Source organism: Taeniopygia guttata, chromosome 4 (assembly GCF_048771995.1).
Source record: "Taeniopygia guttata chromosome 4, bTaeGut7.mat, whole genome shotgun sequence".
Lineage (NCBI taxonomy): Eukaryota > Metazoa > Chordata > Aves > Passeriformes > Estrildidae > Taeniopygia > Taeniopygia guttata.
Window position 1 is genome coordinate 1567205 of NC_133028.1, and position 27459 is coordinate 1594663.

A 27459-nucleotide genomic window follows, 5' to 3' on the forward strand; every position below is an offset into this window, starting at 1 on the left:
ATGGGATTTGAGCCCCCCCAAAAGAGCAGGGAATGGGGTTTGAGCCCCTAAAAAGAGCAGGGAATGGGATTTGAGGTCCTCAGGAGGGCAGGGAATGGGATTTGAGCCCCCCGGAAAAGACAGGAATGGGATTTGAGACCCCAAAAAGGGCAGGAATGGGATTTGAGACCCCAAAAAGGCAGGAATGGGATCTGAGCCACCCCAAAAGAGCAGGGAATGGGATTTGAAACCCCAAAAAGGCAGGAATGGGATTTGAGCCCCCCAGTAGGACAGGGAATGGGATTTGAGGTCTCCAGGAGCACAGGGAATAGGATTAGAGCCCCCCCAAAACAGCAAGGAATGGGATTTGAGGTCCCCAGGAAGGCAGGGAATGGGATTTGAGCCCCCCAAAAAGGCAGGAATGGGATTTGAGCCCCCCAAAAAAGGCAGGAATGGGATTTGAGCCCCCCAGTAGGACAGGGAATGGGATTTGAGCCCCCCAAAAAGGCAGGAATGGGATTTGAGCCCCCCGGAAAAGGCAGGAATGGGATTTGAACCCCCCAAAAAAAGGCAGGAATGGGATTTGAGCCCCCCCAAAAAAGCAGGGATGGGCACAGATCCCATTCCCGGTGGCACAAACCCCTGGCAGCTGAAACCCACCGGGATCCCGGGATGCCCAGAGCACCGGGAAAGGGCATCCAGAGGCCCGAGGAATGCCAGGAAAAATGCGGGGCACATCTTGGGATGCCCCTGGAGCCCCCAGGAGCCAAGAATGCCCACGGAATCTGGGATACCCGCAATGCCCACGGTGCCCACGGGGCATGGAATATCCTGGAATTCCCACAGAGGATGCCCACAGGACCTGGAATTCCCGTGGATCCCAGAACACTCCCAAAATCCGGGATGCCCACAGCCCCTGGAATGCCCGCAGTGCCCGGGAGGGCTGCAGAGCTGGGATGCCCGTGGAATTTGGGATGCCCAAGGAGCTCGGGATGCCCGTGGAATTTGGGATGCCCATGGAATTTGGGATGCCCACGGAGCCAGGGATGCCCGTGGAATTTGGGATGCCCATGGAATTTGGGATGCCCACGGAGCCAGGGATGCCCGTGGAATTTGGGATCTCTGGCAGAGCCTGTGATGCCCGTGGAACTTGGGATGCCCACGGAGCCAGGGATGCCCGTGGAATTTGGGATGCCCGCTGAGCCCAGGATGCCCACGGAATTTTGGATCTCTGCAGAGCCCGGGATGCCCGTGGAATTTGGGATCTCTGCAGAGCCCGGGATGCCCGTGGAATTTGGGATGCCCACGGAGCCCGGGATGCCCGTGGAATTTGGGATCTCTGCAGAGCTCGGGATGCCCGTGGAATTTGGGATGCCCACGGAGCCTGGCGCACATCCACAGCCCCTGACATTCCCACAGCCCCTGGAACTCCCGTGGAACCCGGGATACCCACACCGACCTCGAGATACCCACACGGACCCTCGGGATGCCCATACGGACCCTCGGGATACCCACACCGACCCTCGGGATACCCACACGGACCCTCGGGATACCCACAGGGACCCTCGGGATACCCACACCGACCCTCGGGATACCCACACGGACCTCGGGATACCCACACGGACCTCGGGATACCCACACCGACCTCGGGATGCCCCGCGGAGCTCGGGTTGCATCCATCCCGCAACCCCCAGAGCCGCCGGGCTGTCCCCGGGTCGTCCCAAATCTGTCCCAAATGTGTCCCCGAGCTGTCCCCGAGCTGTCCCCGAGCTGTCCCCGGGCTGTCCCCTTACCTCTGCGCCGCCGTGCTGGCATCAAGGATGCCGGTGCCCTGCAGCCAGCGGCCGGCGGGGAGCCCCGCGCTCAGCGGCTCCTCCTTCAGGGGGACCCCCCCCCGGGGCAGCGCCTCCTGCACCGAGAACATCACCGGGGGCTCAGGGGGACCCCCGGAATCCCCCCCCCAAGCCCCCCCAGCCCCGCGCTCAGCACCGGGCAGGTGCCGGGGGCCGCCGTCCCGACCGCCGGGGAAGCGGCATCTGCGGAGGGAGGGAGGGAGGGAGAGGGAGGGAGAGGGAGGGGAGGCTCCGGGGGGGTTCGGGGGGATGGAGGAGGGGGCGGGAGGGGGCAGAGCCCGAGAAGTTGGAGCTGGAGGAGCCCCGGAGCCGAGGGAGGGGAGGGGAAGGGGAGGGGAGAGGCGCGGGGGGAGAGGGAGGGAGGGAGGGAGGGAGGAGTGGAGGGAGGGATGGGGAGGAAGGAGGGAGGGAAGGAGGAAGGCTCAGAGGAGTGGAGGGAGGGAGGGAGGCCCGGAGGAGGAGTAGAAGGATGGAGGGAGGGATGGAAGGAGGGAGAGGAGGGCCGGAGGAAGGCTCGGGGGAGGGATGCAGGGAGGCTCGGAGGAGGGATGGAGCGCGGCACCGGAGGGATGGATGGAGGGAGAGAAGGGGGGAGGGCCGAGGCGCAGGGGAGGAGTGGAGGCGGCCGGGGGAGGGGGGCCCGGTGGGGGCGGGGGCTCTCGGTTCCGTTACCGGGCGGGCGGCGGCGGCGTTGCGGGGCGGAGGCAGCGGCGGCGGCGGCGGCAGCGGCAGCAGCAGCAGCACCGGGCGAACGGGGGGCGGCCCGGGGGTCCCGGCAACGCCATCACCGCCTTCTCCCCGCCGCCTCCGCCGCCCCCCGGCCCGGCTCCGGTGGCCCGGCTCGGGCAGCAGCACCATGAGCAGCAGCAGCGCTCGCTGCCGCCGCCCCGCCGCTGTACCGGCCCGGGCCATCCCGGTACCGCCGCCGCCGCCGCCGCCGCCTCCCCGGGGAGGCAGGGCCGGAGCCGCCGGGGGAGGCGGGGGCCGCGGCCGGCCAGGCTGACATCATTCCGGGGAGGAGCGGTCCCTCCCCGCGCAGCGCGGGGGGCGCCGGGCACCCCGAGGGGAGACCCCCGGGAGGGACCCCCGGGAGAGACCCCCGGGAGAGACCCCCGGGAGAAACCCCCGGGAGGGACCCCCGGGAGAGACCCCCGGGAGGGACCCCCGGGAGAGACCCCCGGGAGGAACCCCCGGGAGAGACCCCCGGGAGAGACACCCGGGAGAGACCCCCGGGAGAGACCCTCGGGAGGGACCCACGGGAGGGACCCTCTGGAGGGACCCCCGGGAGGGACCCACAGGAGAGACCCCCGGGAGAAACCCCCGGGAGAAACCCCCGGGAGAGACCCCCGGGAGGGACCCACAGGAGAGACCCCCGGGAGAAACCCCCGGGAGAGACCCCAGGGAGAGACCCCAGGGAGAGACCCCCGGGAGAGACTCCAGGGAGGGACCCCCGGGAGGGACCCCCGGGAGAGACCCCCGGGATGACCCCCGGGAGAGACCCCCGGGAGAGACCCCCGGGAGAGACCCCCGGGGGAGACCCCAGGGAGAGACCCCCGGGAGAAACCCCCGGGAGAGACCCCTGGGAGAGACCCCCGGGAGAGACCCCCGGGAGAGACCCACGGGAGGGACCCCAGGGAGAGACCCCCGGGAGAAACCCCCGGGAGAGACCCCCGGGAGGGACCCCCGGGAGAGACCCCAGGGAGGGACCCACGGGAGGGACCCCCGGGAGAGACCCCCGGGAGGGACCCCAAAGTGTCCCCAGGGATACCCCAAATCAGCCCCAGGGACATCCCGGGGTGACCCCAAATGGGTCCCGGGGATGGCACAAAGTGACCCCAATGTGTCCTCAGGGTGACCCTAAATGGGTACCAGAGGTGACACAAAGTGACCCCAAAGTGTCCCCAGGGATACCCCAAATCAGCCCCAGGGAGATCCCAAGGTGACCCCAAATGGGTGGCACAAAGTGACCCCAATGTGTCCCCAGGGACACCCCGAGGTGACCCCAAAAAGGGCCCAGGGGTTCCACCTGTCCATGTCCTTGTCACCCCCATGTCCATCCTGGTGTCCATCTGTCCATCCCGGTGTCCATCCCAACATCCATCTGTGCACACCTCCATCCATCCCAGTGTCCATCTGTCCATCCACCCATCCATCCGTCCATCCCAGTGTCCATCTGTCCATCCACCCATCCGTCCATCCATCCCAGTGTCCATCTGTCCGTGCATCCCAGTGTCCATCTGCCATGTCCATCCATCCACCTGTTCCAGTGTCCAACCATCCGTGACCCTGTCCATCCCAGTGTCCATTTGTCCATCCCAGTGTCCATTTGTCCATCCCAGTGTCCACCCCAGTGTCCATTTGTCCATCCCAGTGTCCATTTGTCCATCCCAGTGTCCATTTGGCCATATCAGTGTCCATCCCAATGTTCATGTGTCCATTGCAACATCCATTTGTCCACCCCAGTGTCTTTCTTAGTGTCCATTTGTCCACCCCGATGTCCATTTGTCCACCCCAGTGTCTTTCTCAGTGTCCATTTGTCCATCCCAACATCCATTTGTCCACCCCAATGTCCATCCCAGTGTCCATCTGTCCATGCCAGTGTCCATCCCAGTGTCCACCCCAATGTCCATCCCAATGTCCTTCCCAGTGTCCACCCCAGTGTCCATTTGTCCATCCCAACATCCATTTGTCCACCCCAATGTCCGTCCCAGTGCCCATCCCTCCATGTGTCCACCCCAGTGTCCATCTGTCCACCCCAGTGTCCATCCCTCCATGTGTCCATCCCAATGTCCAGAAATGGGCACAGAAAACCCCAAACTGGGCACTGATATCCCAAAACGGGAGAATTCACCCCAAAACTGGCCGCTGAACCCCAGAACTGGCCAAATTTGCTCCACACTGGGTGAATTTGCCCTAAACTGGGCAGAGACACCCCAAAGTGAGCAAATTCACCCCAAAACTGGGCAAATTCATCCCAAAAAGTGGATCCAGTCACCACAAACTGGGTCTGATCACCCCAAAACTGGGAAAATTCAGCCCAAACCTCAGAAAAGCCATCCCAAAAGTGGGAAAATTCACACCAAAACTGGGAAAATTAATCCCAAAACCGGGAAAATTGACCCCAAAAATGGATACATTTACCCCCAAATTGGGTCAGGTTACCTCAAACTGTGGAAATTCCCCAAATTGGAAAAATTCATCCCAAAACTCAGTCCAGTCACCCCAAAATGGGTCCAGGCAACCCAAAACTGGACAAATTCACCCCAAAACTGAACAAATTTGCCTCAAAACTGAACAAATTCACCCCAAATTTGGAAAATTCAACCCAAACTGGGAAAATTCACCCCAAAACTGAACAAATTTGCCCCAAACAGGGAAAATTCACCCCAAAACTGAACAAATTCATCCCAAAACTGAACAAATTCACCCCAGATTGGGAAAATTCACCCCAGAACTGAACAAATTCACCCCAGAACTGGATCCATTCGCCCCAAACTGGGTCCAGTCACCTCAAAACTGAACAAATTCACCCCAAATTGGGAAAACTCACCCCAAATTAGGAAAATTCACCCCAAAATGAACAAATTCACCCCAACCCCGTCCCCATCCCCGCCTTGCGCAATTCCCGTTTCCTTCCCCATTCCCGCGGCCCCGGATATTGGGGAACGTCCGGCCTGAGTCACCCCCGGTGCCACCGGCACCCCCCGAGGTCCCCCTGTCCCCAAACCCGTGGGAATTCCACGGGAGAAGGGGAAAAATCCCGGAATTCCAGCCCAAATTTGAGGGTTTGGGGTTTTTTTATGGTTTTTTAACCAGCCCAAACCGTTCTGGGATGATGGAGTTGGCGAGAAGCTTCAACCCAACAATCCCAGAATCTTCAAGGGGTCGGTTTGGGGTGGATTTGTTCAGTTTTGGGGTGAATTTTCCACGTTTGAGGTGAATTTGTTCAGTTCTGGAGTGAATTTCCTCAGTTTTGTGGTGAATTTTCTCAGTTTTGTGGTGAATTTTCTCAGCTTTGAGGTGAATTTTCTCAGTTTTGGGGTGAATTTCCCCCATTTTCAGATCAGATCCATTCTTGGGGTGGATTTTCCCAGTTTTGGGATGAATTTTTCCCATTTTCAGGAGATCGGATCCATTCTTGGGATGGATTTTCCCAGTTTTGGGATGAATTTTTCCCATTTGAGGTGCATTTTCCCCATTTGCGATGCATTTGTTCCCATTTTGGAGTGAATTTTCCCCATATTGGGGTGACCAGATCCAATTTTGGGGTGAATTTGCCCAGTTTTAGGATGAATTTTCTCAGTTTGGGATGAATTTTCCCCATTTTGGGGTGAATTTGGCCAGTTTGGTGTGACTGGATATATTTTTGTAGTGAATTTTCCCAGTTTTATGGTGAATTTTCCCCATTTTGGGATTAATTTTTACCCTTTGGGGTATACTTTCCCCATTTGTGGTGTATTTTCCCACTTTTGGGATGTATTTTCCCCATTTTGGAGTGACCAGATCCATTTTTGGGGTGAATTTCCCCATTTGGGGTGAATTTTCCTCATTTTGGGGATACCAGATCCATTTTTGGGGTGAATTTTCCCTGTTTGGGGTGAATTTTCCTCATTTGGGGATGTCCATGACTAATTTGAATTCATCCAATTTTGGGGTGAATTTGGCAAGTTTGGGGTGAATTTTCCCCATTTCGGGGTGACTGGATCCATTTTTGGGGAGAATTTTCCCTGTTTGGGGGAATTTTCCCATTTTGGGGTGAATTTTCCCCATTTTTAGGTGAATTTTCCCAGCTTTAGGGTGAATTTGCCCAATTCTGTGGTGTCCATGCCCAGTTTAAATTCACCCAATTTTGGGGTGAATTTTCCCAGTTTTGGGGTGACCGAATCCATTTTTGGGGTGAATTTTTCCCATTTTGGGGTGAATTTTCCCAGTTTTGGGATGACCAGATCCATTTTTGGGGTGAATTTTTCCCATTTTGGGATGAATTTTCCCCATTTTTAGGTGAATTTTCCCAGCTTTAGGGTGAATTTGCCCAATTCTGTGGTGTCCATGCCCAGTTTAAATTCACCCAATTTTGGGGTGAATTTTCCCTGTTTTGGGGTGAAAGAATCCATTTTTAGGGTGAATTTTTTCTATTTTGGGGTGAATTTTCTCCATTTTGTGGTGTCCATGCCCAGCTTGAATTCACACAATTTTGGGGTGAATTTTCCCCGTTTTAGGTGAATTTTTTCCATTTTGGGGTGAATTTTCCCCGTTTTGTGCTGTCCATGCCCAGTTTAAATTCACCCAATTTCGGGGTGAATTTTCCCTGTTTTGGGGTGACAGGATCCATTTTTGGGGTGAATTTTCGCCATTTTGCGGTGTCCATGCCCAGTTTGAATTCACCCGATTTTGGGGTGAATTTGGCCAGTCTGGGGTCACTGGCCCATTGGGATTCCGGGATTTCTCTGGGATTTCGGTGTCTGAGGGTGGGAGAAGTGAGTGAAGTGGGGACAGGGACACGGGGACACAGGGACACAGGGATTTAGGGACACAGGGACAGGGGGACACAGGGACACAGGGACAGAGGGACAGAGGGACAGAGGGATTTAGGGACACAGGGACAGAGGGACACGGGGACGGGGCTGGGGACAGAGGGACTGGGACAAGCTCAGGATCTGGGACAGTGACTGGGACAAGGTCAGTAACAGGGACAGGGACAAGTCCAGGGACAGGGGACAGGGACAAGGATGGGGACAGGATCAGACAGGGACGAGGACTGGGGACACGATCAGGGACAAGGATGGGGACAGGATCAGGGACAGGGACCAGTCCAGTGACAGGGTCAGGACTGGGGACAGGGACAAGGGACGGAGTCAGGGACAAGGACAGGATTGGGGACACAGTCGAGGACAAGGATGAGGACAGGATCAGGGACAGACTAAGGGACAGGAACCAGTCCGATGACAGGGGACAGGGATAAGGATGGGGACAGGATCAGGGACAAGGATGGGAACTGTTCCTGTCTGATCCTGTCCCCATCCTTGTCCCTGTCCCCAGTCCTGCCCCTGTCACTGGATCAGGGACAGACTCAGGGACCAGTCCAGCGCCAGGGTCAGGACTGGGGACAGGGACAAGGACGAGGACAGGACCAGGGACACACAGGGACACAGGGCTGGCCGCGGGCTCCAGCCCCTCACCCCCTGCCCGTCCCCAGGGCGGGCTGGCTGTCCCCTGGGGGCGTGGGGACACGCGTGACGCCGGGCGGGTGGCATCAGCGGGGTTCCTGTTCCCCCGGCTGGCACGGAGCAGGAAGCGGGGCCAGCACCGTCCCTGTCCCCAGCGTGTCGCCGGGGCCATGGCCAACAGCCCCGACCTGTACGAGACCCTGGAGATCCGGTACCCGCCCCCCCGGGCCCGCGGGGACCCCGGGCCGCCGCCACCCGCGCTGTCCCCGCGGTGTCGCGCGTGTCGCCGGGCGCTGGGCACGGCCGCGCTGCTGCTGCTGGTGGCGGCCCTGGCGGCGCTGGGGACACTCTGTGAGTGGGGACAGAGGGGACAGCGGGGACAGCCACGGGCGGGAAGGGGTGGGAAAGGGGCTGGGAAAGGGCTGGGAAAGGGCTGGGATTTGGGAAAAGTTGGGAAAGGGGCTGGGAAAGGGGCTGGGGTTTGGGAAAAGTTGGGAAAGGGGCTGGGATTTGGAAAAATATGGAAAAGGGGCTGGGAAAGGGGCTGGGGTTTGGGAACAGGGGCTGGGGTTTGGGAAAAGTTGGGAAAGGGGCTGGGAAAGGCGCTGGGGTTTGGGAAAAGTTGGGAAAGGGGCTGGGATTTGGGAAAAGATGAGAAAGGGGCTGGGAAAGGGGCTGGGATTTGGGAAAAGTTGGGAAAGGGGCTGGGATTTGGAGAGGGGCTGGGAAAGGGGTTGGAAGAGGCAGGAGAGGGGCCGGGAATGGGAGAGGGGTTGGGAAAGGGCTGGGATTTGGGAAAAGGGGCTGGGGTTTGGGAAAAGGGGCTGGGGTTTGGGAAAAGGGGCTGGGAAGGCTTCTGGGAGGGGATGGAAAAGGGAGAGGGTTTGGGAATGAGGTTGGAGAGAGGCTGGAGAGAGGCCGGGAATGGGGAGGGGCTGGGAGGGGGGTTAGGAAGGGGTTGGGGTTTGGGGAGGGGCTGCGAGAGGAGTTGGGAGGGGATGGAAGAGGGAGAGGGGTTGGGATAGGGAAAAGGGATGGAAGAGGAGCTGGAAGCGGGGCTGGGGTTTGGGGAGGGGTTGGGAGAGGGGCTGGGAGTGGGGCTGGGGGCTTGGGAGGGAGATGGGGAGGGGCTGGGTGTGGGGCTGGGGGCTTGGGAGGGGTTGGAGAAGGGCTGGGAATGGGGAGGGGGCTGGGAAAGGGTTGGGAGAGGGGTTGGGAGTGGGGAGGGGTCTGGAGAGGGACGGGGAGTGGGGCGGGGAGCGGGCAGGGGGCTCCGGGCACGGGCAGGGAGTGGCCGGGGGTCCCCGGCCATGGGTCGGGGGTCCCCTCCCGGCGCTGTCCCCACCCCAAAATGGGCACGGCCAGGCCGGGCTGGGGCGGGGGTCTCTGGGTCGGGAGGAGTTGGGGGGTCCCGGGTAGGGTCAGGAGGGGACAGGGACCCCGTGCAGGGACCCGTGCAGGGTCGGGGGTCCTGTCACTCCCCTGTCCCCCCACCCCACCCCCACCCCAAGACTCGCAGAGCCAGCGGGAGCTGCAGGAGGCGCGGGCGGAGCTGGCAGCGGCCACCGACCCCCTGGGCCCCGACCCCAACGGTGAGGGACCCCCGGCACGGGCACTGTCCCCAACCTGTCACCAGGCCCTGTCCCCAAACCCTGCCTGCAGCTGCTGTCCCCAAATGCCATGGACAGCCACTGTTCCCAGCTCCCGTCCTGTCCCCAGCCTCTGTCCTGTCCCCAAACCCTGTCCCGTGTCCCCAAATCCTGTTCACAGCCCCTGTCCCCAAATCCTGTCCCCTGTCCCCAAATCCTGTTCACAGCCCCTGTTCCCAAATCCTGTCCCCTGTCCCCAAATCCTGTCCACAGCCCCTGTCCCCAAATCCTGTCCCCAAACCCTGTCCCCTGTCCCCAAATCCTGCCCCGTGTCCCCAAATCCTGTTCACAGCCCCTGTCCCCAAATCCTGTCCCGTGTCCCCAAACCCTGTCCCATGCCACCAAATCCTCTTCTGAGCCCCTGTCCCCTAAATCCTGTCCCATGTCCCCAAATCCTGTTCACAGCCCCTGTCCCCAAATCCTGTCCCGTGTCCCCAAATCCTGTTCACAGCCCCTGTCCTCAAATCCTGTCCTGTCCCCAAATCCTGTCCCCAAACCCTGTCCCCTGTCCCCAAACCTTCTTCTGAGCCCCTGTCCCCAAATCCTGTCTTGTCCCCAAATCCTGTCCCCAAACCCTGTCCTGTCCACAAACCCTGTCCCGTGTCACCAAATCCTCTTCTGAGCCCCTGTCCCCAAATCCTGTCCCCTGTCCCCAAATCCTGTTCACAACCCCTGTTCCCAAATCCTGTCCTGTCCCCAAATCCTGTCCCCAAACCCTGTCCCCAAATCCTTTCCCCAAATCCTGTCCCCTGTCCCCAAATCCTGTTCACAACCCCTGTCCCCAAATCCTGTCCCCAAACCCTGTCCCCAAATCCTTTCCCCAAACCCTGTCCCATGTCACCAAATCCTGTTCACAGCCCCTGTTCCCAAATCCTGTCCTGTCCCCAAATCCTGTCCCCAAACCCTGTCCCCAAATCCTTTCCCCAAACCCTGTCCCATGTCCCCAAATCCTGTCCCCAAACCCTGTCCCCAAATCCTTTCCCCAAACCCTGTCCCATGTCACCAAATCCTGTTCACAGCCCCTGTCCCCAAATCCTGTCCCATGTCCCCAAATCCTGTCTTGTCCCCAAATCCTGACCCCAAACCCTGTCCCCAAACCCTGTCCTGTGTCACCAAATCCTGTTCACAGCCCCTGTCCCCAAATCCTGTCCTGTCCCCAAATCGTGTCCCCAAACCCTGTCCCCTGTCCCCAAATCCTGTCCTGTCCCCAAATCGTGTCCCCAAACCCTGTCCCATGTCACCAAATCCTCTTCTGAGCCCCTGTCCTGTCCCCAAATCCTGTCCCGTGTCCCCAAATCCTGCACTCAGCCCCTGTCCCCAAACTGTCCCCAGCCCGCAGTCCCTGTCCCCAAACTCTGTTCCAGCTCCTGTCCCCAGCCCCTGCCCACAAATTCTGTCCCCAGCCCTGTCCCCAACCCGTGTCCCCTGTCCCCAAACCCCACTCCTGTCCCTGTCCCCGTGTCCCCACAGGTCGCATCCCTTCAGCGGCGCAGCGGCGGCAGGACCGGCTCGGTGGGTGACGGGGGGGAGGCGACAAAGGCGGTGACAGGGGGGTGTGACAGAGGTGTGACAGCGGTGTCGCCGTGTCCCCGCACAGGGCAGTGGCTGCAGGGGCTGGCGCTGGGCTGGCGCTACCACCGCGGCAAGATTTACCTGTTCTCGGTGCAGCGGCAGCCCTGGGCCGCGGCCGCGGCCGCCTGCGCGGTGACACACGCGCACCTGGCCTCTGTCACCAGCGCCGAGGAGCAGGTGAGGCTGGGGACACCCCCGGGGACGGCCACGCCTGTCCTGTCCTGCTCTGTCCCCTCCCAGCTGAGCAGCGTCTGCCTGGGCACCTGGAGGGGCCTGTCCCCAAATCCTGTCCTGTCACCAAATCCTGTCCTGTCCCCAAATCCTGCACACAGCCCCTGTCCCCAAACTCTGTCCTGTCCCCAAATCCTGTCCCCAAACCCTGCTCACAGCCCCTGTCCCCAAATCTTGTCCTGTCCCTAAATCCTGCTCACAGCCTCTGTCCCCAAATCCTGTCCTGTCCCTTAACCCTGTCCTGTCCTGTCACCAAATCCTGCTCACAGCCCCTGTCCCCAAACTCTGTCCTGTCCCCAAATCCTGTCCCCAAATCCTGTCCCCAAACCCTGCAGACAGCCCTTGTCCCCAAATCCTGTCCCATGTCCCCAAATCCTGCTCACAGCCCCTGTCCCCAAACTCTGTCCTGTCCCCAAATCCTGTCCCCAAATCCTGCTCACAGCCTCTGTCCCTAAACTCTGTCCTGTCCCCAAATCCTGTCCCCAAATCCTGCTCACAGCCCCTGTCCCCAAACTCTGTCCTGTCCCCAAATCCTGTCCCCAAACCCTGCAGACAGCCCTTGTCCCCAAATCCTGTCCCATGTCCCCAAATCCTGCTCACAGCCCCTGTCCCCAAACTCTGTCCTGTCCCCAAATCCTGTCCCCAAACCCTGCAGACAGCCCTTGTCCCCAAATCCTGTCCCATGTCCCCAAATCCTGCTCACAGCCCCTGTCCCCAAATCCTGCCCCCAATACCTGTCCTGTCCTCAAATCCCACGCACAGCCCCTGTCCCCAAATCCTGGGCACAGACCTTTGTAGAGTTGTGTTGTCCCCAGATCCTGTCCCTAAATCCTGCTCACAGCCCCTGTCCCCAAATCCTGTCCTGTCCCCAAATCCTGTCCCCAAATCCTGTCCTATCTCCAGATCCTGTCCCTAAATCCTGCTCACAGCCCCTGTCCCCAAATTCTTTCCTGTCCCCAAATCCTTTCCCCAAATCCTGTCCTGTCCCCAAATCCTGTCCCCAAATCCTGCTCACAGCCCCTGTCCCCAAACCCTGCCCTGTCCCCAAATCCTGTCCCCAAATCCTGCACACAGCCCCTGTCCCCAAATCCTTCCCGTCCCCAAATCCCATGCACAGAACCTGTCCCCAAACCCTGTCTTGTCCCCAAATCCTGTCCCCAACCCCTGCTCACAACCCCTGTCCCCAAGCCCCGTCCTGTGCCCCTGTCCCCAACTCTCGTCCCCCACCCCTCCTACCCTCACACCCTCCTGCCCACCCCTTCCAACGTCCCCCCCACCTGTCCCGGTGTCCCCTGCCACACTGTCCCGTGTCCCCTCCTCTGTCTCACTTGTCACCCCCACCCATGTCCCCCTTTCACCCCATCCTACATGTTCCCCTGTCCCCCATTCCGCTGTCCCCCCCGTCCCCTCAGCTGTCCCCGTGTCCCCTCACCTGTCCCCCTATCCATGTCCCCCTTCCCACCCCACCCCTCTGTTCCCCTGTCCCCCATTCCGCTGTCCCTTCCCCTGTCCCGTCCCCCATCCCCGTGTCCCCTCCCCTGTCCCCATGTTCCCTCCCCTCCCCGTGTCCCCTCACCTGTCCCCGTGTCCCCTCCCCTGTCCCCTCACCTGTCCCCGTGTCCCCTCTCTTGTCCCCCTATCCACGTCACCCTTCCCACCCCATCCCATCTGTTCCCCTGTTCCCCATTCTCGTGTCTCCTCCCCTGTCCCGATGTCCCCTCACCTGTCCCCATGTCCCCTCACCTGTCCCCTCCCCCATCCCCATGTCCCCTCACCTGTCCCTGTGTCCCCTCACCTGTCCCCATGTCCCCATGTCCCCTCACCCATCACCGTGTCCCCTCACCTGTCCCCTCACCTGTCCCCGTGTCCCCTCCCCTGTCCCCTCCCCTGTCCCCCTGTCCCCTCACCTGTCCCCGTGTCCCCTCCCCTGTCCTCTCCCCTGTCCCCTCACCTGTCCCCTGTCCCCTCCCCTGTCCCCTCCCCTGTCCCCTCCCCTGTCCCCGTGTCCCCTCACCTGTCCCCTCACCTGTCCCCGTGTCCCCAGGCCTACCTGGCGCGGGAGGCCCGAGGTGGCACCTACTGGATCGGGCTGGCGGCCACGGGCCCAGGGCGCTCCTGGCGCTGGTCGGACGGGACCCCCTATTCCCCCGAGCACAGGTGAGCGGGGTGGGGACACCTGGGGACACCTGGGGACATCTGGGGACACCTGGGGACACCTGGGGACACCTGGGCACACCTGGGGACACCTGGGGACACGGCTGTCCCCGAGCGCTGAGCAGGTTCAATCCCTCAGAAATCAGCGGGATGATCCCGTTAATCCTGTGGGATGATCCCACTCATATCCAGGAGCTTCAGTGCCCCAAAGATCAGTGGGATGATTCCTCCCATCCTGTAGGATGATCCCTCTTATCCAGAGGGTTCATCTCCCCCAAATCCACTGGGATGATCCCCTAAATCCAGTGGGATAATCCCCTAAATCCATGGGGCTCAGATCCCCTAAACCAGATGGGACCATCCCACTAACCCAGTGGGAAGATCTGCTAAATCCCATGGGGTGACCCCACTAACCCAGTGGGACGACCCCACTAACCCAGCAGATTGATCCCCTAAATCCAACAGGACAATCTTCTAAATTAAGTGGGATGACCCTACTAACCCAGCGGGACAACCCCACTAATCCAGTAGGTTGATCCCCTAAATCCAGCAGGGTGACCCCACTAACCCATGGGGCTCAGATCCCCTAAACCCAATGGGATGACCCCACTAACCCAGCAGGTTGATCCCCTAAATCCCGCAGGATGACCCCACTAATCCCACGGGATGATGCCCTAAATCCCACGGGATGATGCCCTAAATCCCGCGGGATGATGCCCTAAATCCCGCGGGATGACCCCACTAACCCAGCAGGTTGATTCCCTAAATCCCACCGGGTGACCCCACTAATCCCACGGGGTGATCCCCTAAATCCCACGGGGTGACCCCACTAATCCCACGTGTTGACCCCACTAATCCCATTGGATGACCCCACTAATCCCGCAGGATGATCCCCTAAATCCCGTGAGTTGATCCCACTAACCCATCAGGTTGATTCCCTAAATCCTGCAAGGTGACCCCACTAACCCAGCAGGTTGATTCCCTAAATCCCATGGGATGATTCCCTAAATCCCATGGGATGACCCCACTAACCCATCAGGTTGATCCCCTAAATCCCATGGGATGATCCCCTAAATCCCGCGGGGTGACCCCACTAACCCATCAGGTTGATCCCCTGAATCCCACGGGGTAACCCCATTAATCCCGCGGGGTGATCCCCTAAATCCCATGGGTTGACCCCACTAATCCCATGGGGTGACCCCACTAATCCCATTGGATGACCCCACTAATCCCGCAGGATGATCCCCTAAACCAAATGGGATGATTCCCTAAATCCTGTGGGATGACCCCACTAACCCAGCAGGTTGATCCCCTAAATCCCGCGGGTTGACCCCACTAATCCCGCGGGGTGATCCCCTAAATCCGGCGGGGTGCCGGCGCTGACGGCCGCCGCGGGGGCAGTTTCTGGGCGCCAGGCCAGCCGGACAGCACCGACCACGGCCGCTGGGGCGGCGAGAGCTGCGCCCAGATCCACCCGGTGGGCGCGGGGCTCTGGAACGACCACAACTGCAACTTCAGCTTCCCCTGGGTGTGCCAGCGGGACCTCGGCGCCCCCTGAGCGCCCCCGAGAGGTGGGGCACGGGGGTTTGGGGTGTTCGGCGAGTTGTGGGGTGATCCCGTTAGTCCTGGGGGATTCTGGGGTCCAGGGGGCTCAGATCCCTCCAAAACTGTGGGATGATCCCTCCAAAACTGTGGGATGATCCTACTCGGATCCAGAAAGTTCAATTCTCCAAAAATCAGTGGTTTGTGGGATGATCCCAGTCATATCCAGGAGGTTCAATCCCCCAAAAGTCAGTGGGATGATCCCTCCAAAACTGTGGGATGATCCTACTCAGATCCAGGAGGTTCAATCCCCTAAATTCAGTGGGATGATCCTTCCCATTTTATGGGATGATCCCTCCAAAACTGTGGGATGGTCCCTCCAGAACTGTGAGGTGATCCCTCCAAAAATCTGTGGAATGGTCCCCCCCATCCTGTGGGATGATCCCTCCAAAAGAATGCCATGATCCCACTCGGATCCAGGAGGTTCAATCCCCCAAATTCAGTGGGATGATCCTTCCCATTTTATGGGATGATCCCTCCAGAACTGTGGGATGGTCCTACTCAGATCCAGAAAGTTCAATTCTCCAAAAATCAGTGGTTTGTGGGATGATCCCAGTCATATCCAGGAGGTTCAATCCCCCAAAAATCAGTGGGATGATCCCTCCAATCCTGTGGGATGATCCCTCCAAAACTGTGGGATGATCCTACTCAGATCCAGGAGGTTCAATCCCCCAAAAATCAGTGGGATGATCCCTCCAAAACTGTGGGATGGTCCTACTCAGATCCAGGAGGTTCAATCCCCCAAAAGTCAGTGGGATGATCCCTCCCATCCTGTGGGATGATCCCTCCAAAACTGTGGGATGGTCCTACTCGGATCCAGGAGGTTAAATCCCCCAAATTCAGTGGGATAATCCTTCCTATTTTATGGGATGATCCTACTCAGATCCAGAAAGTTCAATTCTCAAAAATGAGTGGTTTGTGGGATGATCCCAGTCATATCCAGGAGGTTCAATCCCCCAAAAATCAGTGGGATGATCCTTTCCATCCTATGAGATGCTCCCTCCAAAACTGTGGGATGATCCTACTCAGATCCAGGAGGTTCAATCCCTGGATTGAATCCATTGAGATCCATTGAGATCATCCATTGAGATCATTGAATCCATTGAGATCATCCCATTCAGTGGGATGATCCTTCCCATTTTATGGGATGATCCCTCCAAAACTGTGGGATGGTCCCTCCAGAACTGTGGGATGGTCCCTCCAGAACTGTGAGGTGATCCCTCCAAAAATCAGTGGAATGGTCCCTCCCATCCTGTGGGATGATCCCTTCAAAAGAATGCCATGATCCCACTCGGATCCAGGAGGTTCAATCCCCCAAAAATCATGGGATGATCCCTCCAAAACTGTGGGATTATCCCCCTCGTATCCAGGAGGTTAAATTCCCCAAAAAAAATAACGGAATGATCTCTCCCATCCTGTGGGTTGATCCCTCCAAAACTGTGCGATGATCCCACAGTTTCGGATCCGGAAAGTTCAATCCCCCAAAAATCAGTGGGATGGTCCCTTCAAAACGTTGGGATGATCCTGGAAGTTCAATCCCCCAAAAATGAGTGAGATGGTCCCTCCAAATCTTTGGGATGATCCCTCCCATTTTGTGGGATGATCCCTCCAAAAATATTCAGTGGGATCATCTTCCCTATTTAGGGATCTCACCCCCCCCTCCCCAATCCAGAGGGATTGTTCCCCTATTTAGGGAATTCATCCCCCATATCCAGGGATCTCGTTCCCCATATCCAGTGGGATCATTGCCCTTATTTAGGGATCTCATCCCCCTCACCCAAGAGGTTCATCCCCCTTATCCAATGGGATCATTGCCCTTTTTTAGGGATCTCATTGCCCTTATCCAGTGGGATCAATCCCCAAAACCAGTGGGATCAATCCCCCATATCCCTTGGGATCATTTCCCCTTCTCTAGGGATCTCATACCCCAAAACCTGTGGGATTATCACCCAATCCAGTGGGATCTCATCCCCTAATCCAGTGGGATCATCCCCCAAAACCAGTTGGATCATTGCCCCTATTTAGGGATTGATCCCCCAAACCCATTGGGATCATCTTCCCTTAACCAAGGATCAATCCCCCAAAACCAGCGGGATCGATCCCCCATATCCCTTGGGATCATCTCCCCTTATCCAGGGATCTCATCCCCCAAAACCTGTGGGACGAGATCCCTCCAATGCAGTGGGATCTCATCCCCCAATCCAGTGGGATCAATCCCCCAAAACCAGTGGGATCAATCCCCCAAATCCAGGGATTTTATCCCCCAAAACCTGTGGGATTATCCCCCAATCCAGTGGAATCATTGCCCCTATTGAGGGATCGATCCCCCAAAACCATTGGGATCATCTCCCCTTATCCAGGGATCTCATCCCCCAAAACCAGTGGGTTCATCCCCCTTATCCATTGGGATCTCATCCCCCAAAACCTGTGGGATTATCCCCCAAAACCAGTGGGATCAATCCCCCTTATCCCTTGGGATCACCCCTCCTTTCTCCTGTCCCAAATCCCGGTGTCACCCCCGCCGTGACCCCAAATCTGTCCCTGACTGAAGTGTCCCCTCCCCTCCCCCACCCCATGACATTTTGGGGTCCCCAATCCCTCCCCCTCATTTGGGACATTTGGGGACGACCCCCTCAAATTAAACACGGCTGAGCAGAGAATAAATGGCTTTATATAACAAAAAAGAAGGAAAAAAACCCCAAAATAATCCCCAAATTGCCCCATATTACACCCAAAATAATCCCAAAATATTCCTCAAATAACTCCCAAAAAAACAAAAAAAAATTCTAAACCAAACCCAAACAAGTCCAAAATCACCCCTAAATAATAATAAAAAAACCCATAAAATACCCAAAAAACCCCAAAGAGGCCCAAAATAACCCCCCAAAACACCCCAAACTCCCCCAAAATATACCAAACCCAAACAACTTCAAAATGACTCCCAACGGCCCCCAAAATATCCAAAAAATACAAAAATCCCCAAAAACCTGAAACAAGCCCCAAAAAACAAACCAATCCCAAATAACCCCAAAATAGATGAAAAAACCCCAAAGAATCAAAATAACCTAAAATAACCCTGAAATGGAGGGGGGAAATGGGAAAAAAAGGGGGGGCGGGGGAAGGTGGGGGCAAAAAGGGGGGAAAATGGGGGGGATAAAAGGGGGGAATAAAAGGGGGGAATAAAAGGGGGGAATAAAATGGGGGGAATAAAAGGGGGAATAAAAGGGGGGAATAAAAGGGGGAATAAAAAGGGGAAGGGGGAAAGGGGAGAAAAGGGAAAAGGAGGGGGAAAAGGGGGAATAAATGGGGGGAAAAAGGAGGTGAAAAAGGGGAAAAGAGGGGGGAAAGGGAATAAAAAAAGGGGGAATCCCATAGGCCGCTATGTCGCGATATGTCGCGGCATGTCGCGGCGTGTCGCGCCCCGCCGCGGCCGCAAGGGGGCGCCCGAGCGCTCATGCAAAACTGAAGGCGGTGCCAGCCAATGGGAGCGCGGGGAATAGGGAGGAGCGGCAGGTGATTGGTTAAAAAGGTGATTGGCGGGGTGTGCGGCCAATAGAAAAGCGAGGAGGGTGGAGCTGGAGGAATTGCGGAAGTATTCGGTGCGTGGCAAAAGGAAGGCGGGGCGAGGCTGGATGATTGACGGGAGGGGCAGCCAATTGGAGGCGGGAATGGGGTAGAGAGGCGGGGTTATAGGAAGGGGCGGGGCTTGCAGCGCTGTGAGGCGCGGGGGGCGAAGGGGAAGGAAGTGGGGGGACATTTTAGGGGGGATTTTGGGGACACGGCCCGGCCAAGGTGGGGGACATGGGTGGAGAAGGGACAAGGAGGGGTGGGAGTTGAGAACCCCCAAAAGTGCAGGGGAGGGGCGGTTCTTCCTGAGGGGGGTCACATTCACCAACATAACAACCAGGCCCTGGTCTGAGGGGTCACTGTCACCTCCTGGCCTTGTGGCTTTGTCCATGTCCCATCCCAGTGTCCGTGTCCCATCTGTGGTCTGCATATCCCACCCATGGTGTCCATACCCCATCCATGGCATCCATATCCTATCCCAGTGTCCATATTCCATGCCAGTGTCCATATCCCATCCATGCTGTCCATATCCCATGCCAATATCCATATCCCCATCCCAGTGTCCATGTTCTGTCCCAATGTCCATATCTGATCCCGGTGTCCATTTCACATCCCAATGTCCATAATCCCATCCATGGTCTCCATATCCCACAGCAGTGTCCATAACCCACACATGATGTCCATGTCCCATCCATGGTGTCCCTACCCCATCCCAATGTCCACAGCCCATTGATGATGTCTGTAGCCCATCCATGCTGTCCATATCCCATGCCAGTGTCCAAATCCCATCCCTGGTGTCCATGTTCTATCCCAATGTCTATATCTGATCCCGGTGTCCATATCCCCACCCATGGTGTCCATATCCCACCGCAGTGTCCATATCCCACCACAGTCTCCATGTCCCATCCATGGTGTCCATATGCCATCCATGGTGTGCATATCCCATCCCCATGTCCATAACCCACCACAGTGTCCATATCCCATCCCAATATCCATATCCCACCCATGCTGTCCATGTCCCATTCCCAGTGTCCATATCCCATCCCAATGTCTGTATCTCATTCCAGTGTCCATATCCCACCCCAAAGTCCGTATCCCATCCCGGTGTTCATATCCCACCCCATTTCCATGGCAACAGGACGCATCCCCTCAGGCCCCGCTTCTGTTACCATGACAACGGGACGCTCCCATTAAGCCCCGCCCCGTTACCATGGCAGCGGGGACGCTCCGCGCAGGCCACGCCCCCGTTACCATGGCAGCGCAACGCTTTGCGCAGGCCACGCCCCCGTTACCATGGCAGCGGGGACGCTCCGCGCAGGCCACGCCCCCGTTGCCATGGCAGCGCAACGCTCCGCGCAGGCCACGCCCCCGTTACCATGGCAGCGGCGACGCTCCGCACAGGCCACGCCCCCGTTACCATGGCAGCGGAGACGCTCCGCGCAGGCCACGCCCCCGTTGCCATGGCAGCGGGGACGCTCCGCGCAGGCCACGCCCCCGTTACCATGGCAGCGGGGACGCTGCGGCCGAGCCCTGATGGCGGCCGAGGGGCCGGAGCCGGGCCCGGACTCGTCGCTGGTGTCCCTGTACCGCTGGCTGGACACGGTGCCGCTGTCACGGCCGCGCAGGAACATCGCCCGCGACTTCAGCGACGGCGGTTGGCCTTGCGGGGACACGGCGGGGTGGCCGGGGCGGGCTGTGGTGGTGGTGCCACCTGCAGCGTGTCCCCGCTGTCCCCGCAGTGCTGGCGGCAGAGGTGGTGAAGTTCTTCTTCCCCTCGCTGGTGGATCTGCACAGCTTTGTCCCCACCAGCTCCACGGCGCAGAAAGTCGCCAATTGGGGCCACCTCAACAGGTAGGGACAGGTGCCACCAGCTCTGTGTGACACCCCACGTCCTATCTGGGGTGGCCCCAGGTTGCCCCCCACAGGTGTCGCCCTGTTTGTCACAACCCGACTGCTCCATGTGGCCACAGAGCCACGGTGGTGGGCTGTGGGTGGGGATTGGTGTCCCCTGTGTGCCCCCGTGTCCCTCTGTGTCCTGTGTCCCTCTGTCACCACCCTTGGTGTTCCATCAATCCCAAATTTCAGGAAAGTGCTGAGTAAGGTGAATTTTTGGTGCCTGGAGATGATCCAGGCACTGGATCTCCCTGTGTCCCTCTGTGTCCCTCTGTGTCCCCTGTCCCTCTGTCACCTCCCCGGGTGTTCCACCCATCCCAAATTCCAGGAAGGTGCTGAGCAAGCTGAACCTGCGGCTCCCGGAGGAGATGATCCAGGGGCTGGTGAGGAGCCGGCCGGGAACGGCCGAGCAGCTCCTGCAGCTCCTGAGGGCCAAAATCCTCCAGAGGCAGAGGAACGGCAAAGGAGGGGTTGGGAAGGTGAGGAAATCCCAAAAAAGAGGAATTCCCAGGAATGGGAATCCTGGGAAAGGTTGGATATTGGGGTTTGGGGAAAGCTGGGATAGGGGAATGATCCATGGGTGGGATTTAGGGTCATTCCCAACAGAAATCGTTCCTGGGTTCTGCTCCGGACCAGGTTAAGAGTGCTGGGAATGTTCTCCTGGAGAAGGGAAAATCCAGGGAATGCTCAGAGTCCCTGGAGGGGCTCCAGGAGAGCTGGAGAGGGACTGGGGACAAGGGACAGAGGGACAGGAGCCAGGGAATGGCTCCCACTGGGAAAGGGGAGCTTGGGCTGGGATCTTGGCAAGGAATTCCTGGCTGGAATGGAATTCCCAGATTTGTTTGGGATCCCTGGCAGTGCCCAAGACGAGGTTGGACACTGGGGCTGGTGGCAGGGGGTGTCCCAGGTGTGTCCCAGGTGTGTCCCAGGTGTGTCCCAGGGGTTTTCCTGCCTCTCCTCAGCCCACAGCGGAGCCAGCAGCGCTGGATGAGGGCGGGTACCTGGACACAGGTAAGGGATGGGGGTTAAGGATCCCCAAATCCCCCACTGAGACTTTTTGGGGTCCCTGAGAGGGGACAGCAGTGTCCAGGAAGGTGACCCCATCCATCCATCCATCCATCCATCCATCCATCCATCCATCTATCCATCCATCCATCATCCATCCATCCATCCATCTATCCATCCATCCATCCATCCATCATCCATCATCCATCCATCATCCATCATCCATCATCCATCCATCCATCATCCATCATCCATCATCCATCATCCATCATCCATCCATCCATCTATCCATCCATCCATCCATCCATCCATCCATCCATCTATCCATCCATCCATCCATCATCCATCATCCATCCATCCATCCATCATCCATCATCCATCCATCCATCCATCCATCCATCCATCCATCCATCCATCCATCCATCATCCATCATCCATCCATCCATCCATCATCCATCATCCATCCATCCATCCATCCATCCATCCATCCATCCATCCATCCATCCATCATCCATCATCCATCCATCCATCATCCATCCATCCATCCATCCATCCATCATCCATCATCCATCCATCCATCATCCATCCATCATCCATCCATCCATCCATCATCCATCCATCCATCCATCCATCCATCCATCCATCCATCCATCCATCCATCCATCATCCATCATCCATCCATCATCCATCCATCCATCATCCATCATCCATCCATCCATCCATCCATCCATCCATCCATCATCCATCCATCCATCATCCATCATCCATCATCCATCCATCATCCATCCATCCATCATCCATCCATCATCCATCCATCATCCATCCATCATCCATCCATCCATCCATCCATCCATCCATCCATCCATCCATCCATCATCCATCCATCCATCCATCCATCATCCATCCATCCATCATCCATCCATCATCCATCCATCCATCCATCCATCCATCCATCCATCCATCCATCCATCCATCATCCATCCATCATCCATCATCCATCATCCATCCATCATCCATCCATCCATCATCCATCCATCATCCATCCATCATCCATCCATCCATCATCCATCCATCATCCATCCATCCATCCATCCATCCATCCATCCATCCATCCATCATCCATCCATCCATCCATCCATCATCCATCCATCCATCCATCCATCCATCCATCCATCATCCATCATCCATCCATCCATCATCCATCCATCCGTCCATCCATCCATCATCCATCCATCCATCCATCATCCATCCATCCATCCATCATCCATCCATCATCCATCCATCATCCATCCATCCATCCATCATCCATCCATCATCCATCCATCCATCATCCATCATCCATCCATCATCCATCCATCATCCATCATCCATCCATCATCCATCCATCCATCCATCCATCCCGTTGGGGTTTCCAGGCCAGCCGAAGCTCCGCAGAGATTTGGGAAGGGGCTGCAGCCAGGAGGGCGCTGACAGGTGAGGTCTGGGCAAGGGGTCGGGGCCCTTTTGGGGTCAGGGGGTCTTTTTGGGGTCACTGTGGGAGTCAGGGGGTCACTGTGGGGTTTGGGGTCTCTGTCAAAGTTTGGGGTCACTGTGAGGGTTTGGGGTGTCCCCACAGGGGTTTGGGGTCACTGTGGGGTTTGGGGTCACTGTGGGGTTTAGGGTCACTGTGGGGTTTGGTGTCACTGTGGGGTTTGGCGTGTCCCCATAGGGGTTTGGGGTTACTGTGGGTTTGGGTGTCACCTGTAGGGTTTGGGGTTACTGTCAGGTTAGGGGTCACTGTGAGGTTTTGGGGTCACTCTGAACGTTTGGAGGTCACTGTGAGGGTTTGGGGTCACTGTGGGTTTGGGTGTCCCCTGTAGGTTTTGGGGTCACTGTGAGGTTTTGGGGTCACTGTCAGGTTTGGGGTCACTGTGGTTTGGGTGTCCCCTGTAGGTTTTGGGGTCACTGTGGGGTTTGGGGTCACTGTCAGGTTTGGGGTCACTGTGGGGTTTGGGGATTGCTGAGGGGGGTGAGGTGGTCAATGTGGGGGGTCAGGGGGGTCACTGTGGGGTTTGGGGTATCTCCATGGGGGTTTGTGGGTCACTGTGGGGGTTTGGGGTGTCCCCATAGGGGTTTGGGATCCTTGGGGGGTCTGGGGTCCCTGTGGAATTTGGGGGTAACTGTGGGGTTTCGGGGGGTTCACTGTGGCGGTTGGGGTCACTGTGGGGGTTTGGGGTGTCCCCATAGGGGTTTGGGGTCTCTGTGATGGTTTGGTGTCACTGTGGGGTTTGGGATATCCCCATGGGGATCAGGACATCCCCATTTGGCTCTTGGGGTCCTTGTGTGGGTCAGGGATTCACTGTGGGGTTTGGGGTGTCCCCGAGTGTCCCCTGGGTGTCCCCACGGGAGATCAGGACATTCCCGTGGGATTTGGGGACAGGATTTGGGGACATTTGGTGGCACAAGGAGGGCTCGGCGCTGTCCCCATGGGAGATCAGAACATTCCCGTGGGATTTGGGGACGTCCCGAGCTGTGTCCCCGCCGTGTCCCCGCGCCAGGGCGGTGGCGGTGGCAGTGCCAGCACAGCAGCCCGGGGGTGGCCTTGGGGACATGCGACAGCAGCTGGCGGACCGCGAGCAGGCGCTGCAGCTGGCGCGGGACACGATCCAGGTGAGCCCATCCCAAATCCCGGCGGCGGGGACATCCCGGGGGGACACGCGCGACACTGTGACACGGTGCTGTCCCCGCGCCCTCCTTCCTTCCCGCTTTGTCCTGTCCCCGCTTCCCGCCTTTTCCCGGGTTTTTCTGTCCCCCTCTCCTGCCTTGTCCCGGGTCCTCCTTCCCTAAAATTTTCTTTATCCTCCTTCCCGGATTTTCCCGGCTTTTCCCGGTTATCCCCTGTCCCTTTTCCCGGTTATCCCCTGTCCCTTTTCCCGTTTTTTTCCCGGCTTTTCCCGGGTTTCCCCTGTCCACTTCCCCGGTTTTTTTCCCCCGGCTTTTCCCGGTTTTCCCCTGTCCCCTTCCCCGTTTTTTCCCCGGTTTTTCCCGGCTTTTCCCAGTTATCCCCTGTGCCTTTTCCCGTTTTTTTCCCCCCGGTTTTCCCGGTTTTCCCCTGTCCCCTTCCCCTGCTTTTCCCGGCTTTTCCCGGCTTTTCCCGGTTTTCCCCTGTCCCTTTTCCGTCTATTCCCGGTTTTCCCCTGTCCCCTTCCCTGGTTTTTCCCGGCTTTTCCCGGTTTTCCCCTGTCCCTTTTCCGGTTTTTCACGGTTTTCCCCTGTCCCCTTCCCCTGCTTTTCCCGGTTTTCCCCTGTCCCCTTCCCCGTTTTTTTTCCCGGCTTTTCCCGGTTTTCCCCTGTCCCCTTCCCTGTTTTTTTCCGGCTATTCCCGGTTTTCCCCTGTCCCCTTCCCCGTTTTTTTTTCCCGGTTTTTCCCGGTTTTCCCCTGTCTCCTTCCCCGGCTTTTCCCGGTTTTCCCCTGTCCCCTTCCCCGTTCTTTTTCCCGGTTTTTCCCGGTTTTCCCCTGTCCCTTTTCCCGGTTTTTCCCGGTTTTTCCCGGTTTTCCCCGGTTCTCCCCTGTCCTTTTCCCAGTTTTTCCCGGCTTTTCCCGGCTTTCCTGGTTTTCTCCCGGCTTTTCCAGTTATCCCCTGTCCCTTTTCCCGTTTTTTCCCGTCTTTTCCCGGTTCTCCCCTGTCCCTTTTCCGGTTTTTCCCGGTTTTCCCCGGTTTTCCCCAGTTCTCCCTGTCCTTTTCCCGGGTTTTCCCGGGTTTTCCCGAGTTTTCCAGCTTTTCCCTGTTCCCCTTTCAACTTTTCCGCGTCCCCTATTCCCGGCTTTTCCCTGTCCCTTCTTCCTTAAAATTTCCTGGGTTTTCCCGTTTTTTCCCGGTTTTTCCCTGTCCCCCGTCCTGTTTTTTCCCGGTCCTTCCTTCCCTAAAATTTTCCATGTCCTCCTGGGTCAAGGGGTTTGGGATTTGGGGATTTTTGAGTTTTGGGAATTTTAGGATTTGGGATTTGGGATTTTGGGGTTTTGGGATTTCAGGATTTCGGGGTTTGGGATTTTGGGGTTTTGGGATTTTGGGGTTTTGGGATTTTAGGATTTTGGGGTTTTGAGTTAGGGAAATTTAGGATGTGAGGATTTTGGAGTTTTGGGGATTTGGGGCTTTTGGGGTTTGGGTCTTTGGGATTCGGGATTTTGGGATTTGGGGATTTTGGGGTTTTTGGGTTTTGGGGTTTTTGGGATTTCGGGATTTCGGTATCTTAGGATTTAGGATTCAGGATTTGGGGATTTTGGGGATTTGGGTTTAGGGGGTTTGGGATTTCAGGATTTTGGGGGTTGGGGATTTGGGGGTTTTCGGATTTAGGGGATTTAGGGGATTTTACCCAATTCCCGGTCCCGCAGATCCTGCAGGCCAAGGTGGGGCGGCTGGAGCAGCTCCTGCTCCTCAAGAACCTCCGCATCGACGACCTGAGCCGGCGGCTGCAGCAGCTGCGGGGACCCGGCGACAGGGACACCGAGAGGGGACAGGGACAGGGACAGGACAGGGACAGGGACAGGGACAGGGACAGGGACAGGGACACCGACCCTGACCCGCGACAGGGACACCGACCCCGAGAGGGGACAGGGACACCGACCCTGACCCGCGACAGGGACACCGTCGCCACCGCGGGGTGGCACTGCCGTGGCGGATCGGGGACAGCCCGGTGGCCCCTGGTGGCCCCTGGTGGCTCCCGGTGGCCCCTGGTGGCCCCTGGTGGCCCCTGGTGGCCCCTGGTGGCTCCCGGTGTCCCAAGTCCCGCGCGGCTGCAATTAAAGAGTTGGATCTTGGCGGGGAGAGAGTGGCACTGAGGGGACACTGGCGACATTGGGGACACACTGGGGACATTGGGGACATTGTGGGGACACATTGAGGACATTGAGGACACACTGGGGACATGGGGACACACTGGGGACATTTAGGGTCACTGTGGGGACACTGGGGACATTGGGACACACTGAGGACATTGGGAACATTGTGGGGATATTGGGGACATTGGGGGCACTGGAGACATTTGGGACACTGTGGGGACATTGGGGACATTAGGGACATTGGGGAAACTGTGGGGACAGCACCTGGGACACTGTGGGACAATGGGGACACTGAGGACACTGGGGACACAGGGGACAGCGCTGGGGCACTGTGGGACACTGTGGGGACATTGAGGGGACAGCAGGGAGGGGACACTGTGGGACACTGTGGGGACACTGTAGGGACAGCGCTGGGGACATTGGGGATATTATGGGGACAGCAGGGAGGGGACAGTGCTGGGACACTGCGGGGGACACTGTGTGGTCAACAGTGAGGTGACAGCGGTGGGGACACTGTGGGACATTGGCATGAAGACATCAGGGTGGGGACATCAGTGTGGGGACATCAAGGAAGGGACAGCAGCACAGGACACCCTGGAGACGGCAGAGTGGGGACATTGTCATGGGGACATTGTGGGGACATGAGCATGGGGACAGCAGTGTGGGTGGGGGACATCTGCAGGGGGCCATCAGGGTGGGGACACCGTGGGGACAATCTGGGGACACCATGGGGACATCCTGGGGACAGTCTGGGATGTTTTGAGGACACCATGGGGACACTGTGGGGATGCCTTGGGGACACCTTGGGGACAATGTGGGGACACTGTGGGGACAATCTGGGGACACCATGGAGGCATCATGGGGACACCATGGGGACATGTGGGGACAACTCTGGGGTTGCAGTGGGGACACCATGGAGACACCATGGAGACACGGTGGGGATGCCTTGGGGACACCATGGGGACACC

The 27459-nt window shown here is 58.0% G+C and overlaps 3 protein-coding genes across 10 annotated transcripts in view; 2 read left to right on the plus strand and 1 right to left on the minus strand.

The window, feature by feature from the left end:
- The window catches only part of LOC115494837 (transcription factor COE4), a 31092-nt gene extending 28109 nt beyond the window's left edge, over nt 1-2983 (minus strand). For 6 of the 8 annotated variants that reach the window (XR_012055473.1, XR_012055471.1, XR_012055474.1 and 3 more), the window contains exons 1-2: nt 2505-2982; nt 1773-1888 (exon numbers count right to left, since the gene is read on the minus strand). Coding sequence is in view for 4 of the 8 variants with exons in the window: in XM_041715571.2 (XP_041571505.2) it covers nt 1773-1888; nt 2505-2744 (356 nt within the window). In the remaining 4 variants the exon portion in view is untranslated. Of the gene's footprint in view, nt 1-1772; nt 1889-2504 lie in introns of all 8 variants that reach the window. The other 2 variants (XM_072927834.1, XM_041715572.2) reach the window with 1 other exon arrangement.
- Nucleotides 2984-7931: 4948 nt separating this feature from the next.
- Nucleotides 7932-16592, plus strand: LOC121469838 (C-type lectin domain family 4 member F-like). Its single transcript, XM_041715576.2, has 6 exons — nt 7932-8350; nt 9511-9591; nt 11119-11160; nt 11246-11397; nt 13496-13608; nt 15007-16592. The coding sequence occupies exons 1-6, from the start codon at nt 8170-8172 to the stop codon at nt 15161-15163; spliced, it is 726 nt and encodes a 241-aa protein (XP_041571510.2). The 5' UTR covers nt 7932-8169; the 3' UTR covers nt 15164-16592.
- Nucleotides 16593-20257: 3665 nt separating this feature from the next.
- Nucleotides 20258-26491, plus strand: SPEF1 (sperm flagellar 1). Its single transcript, XM_072927797.1, has 7 exons — nt 20258-20428; nt 20514-20625; nt 20996-21146; nt 21630-21678; nt 23088-23145; nt 24210-24321; nt 26045-26491. Exons 1-7 carry the CDS (start codon nt 20308-20310, stop codon nt 26489-26491), a joined length of 1050 nt encoding a protein of 349 aa, XP_072783898.1. The 5' UTR covers nt 20258-20307.
- Nucleotides 26492-27459: the final 968 nt, after the last annotated feature.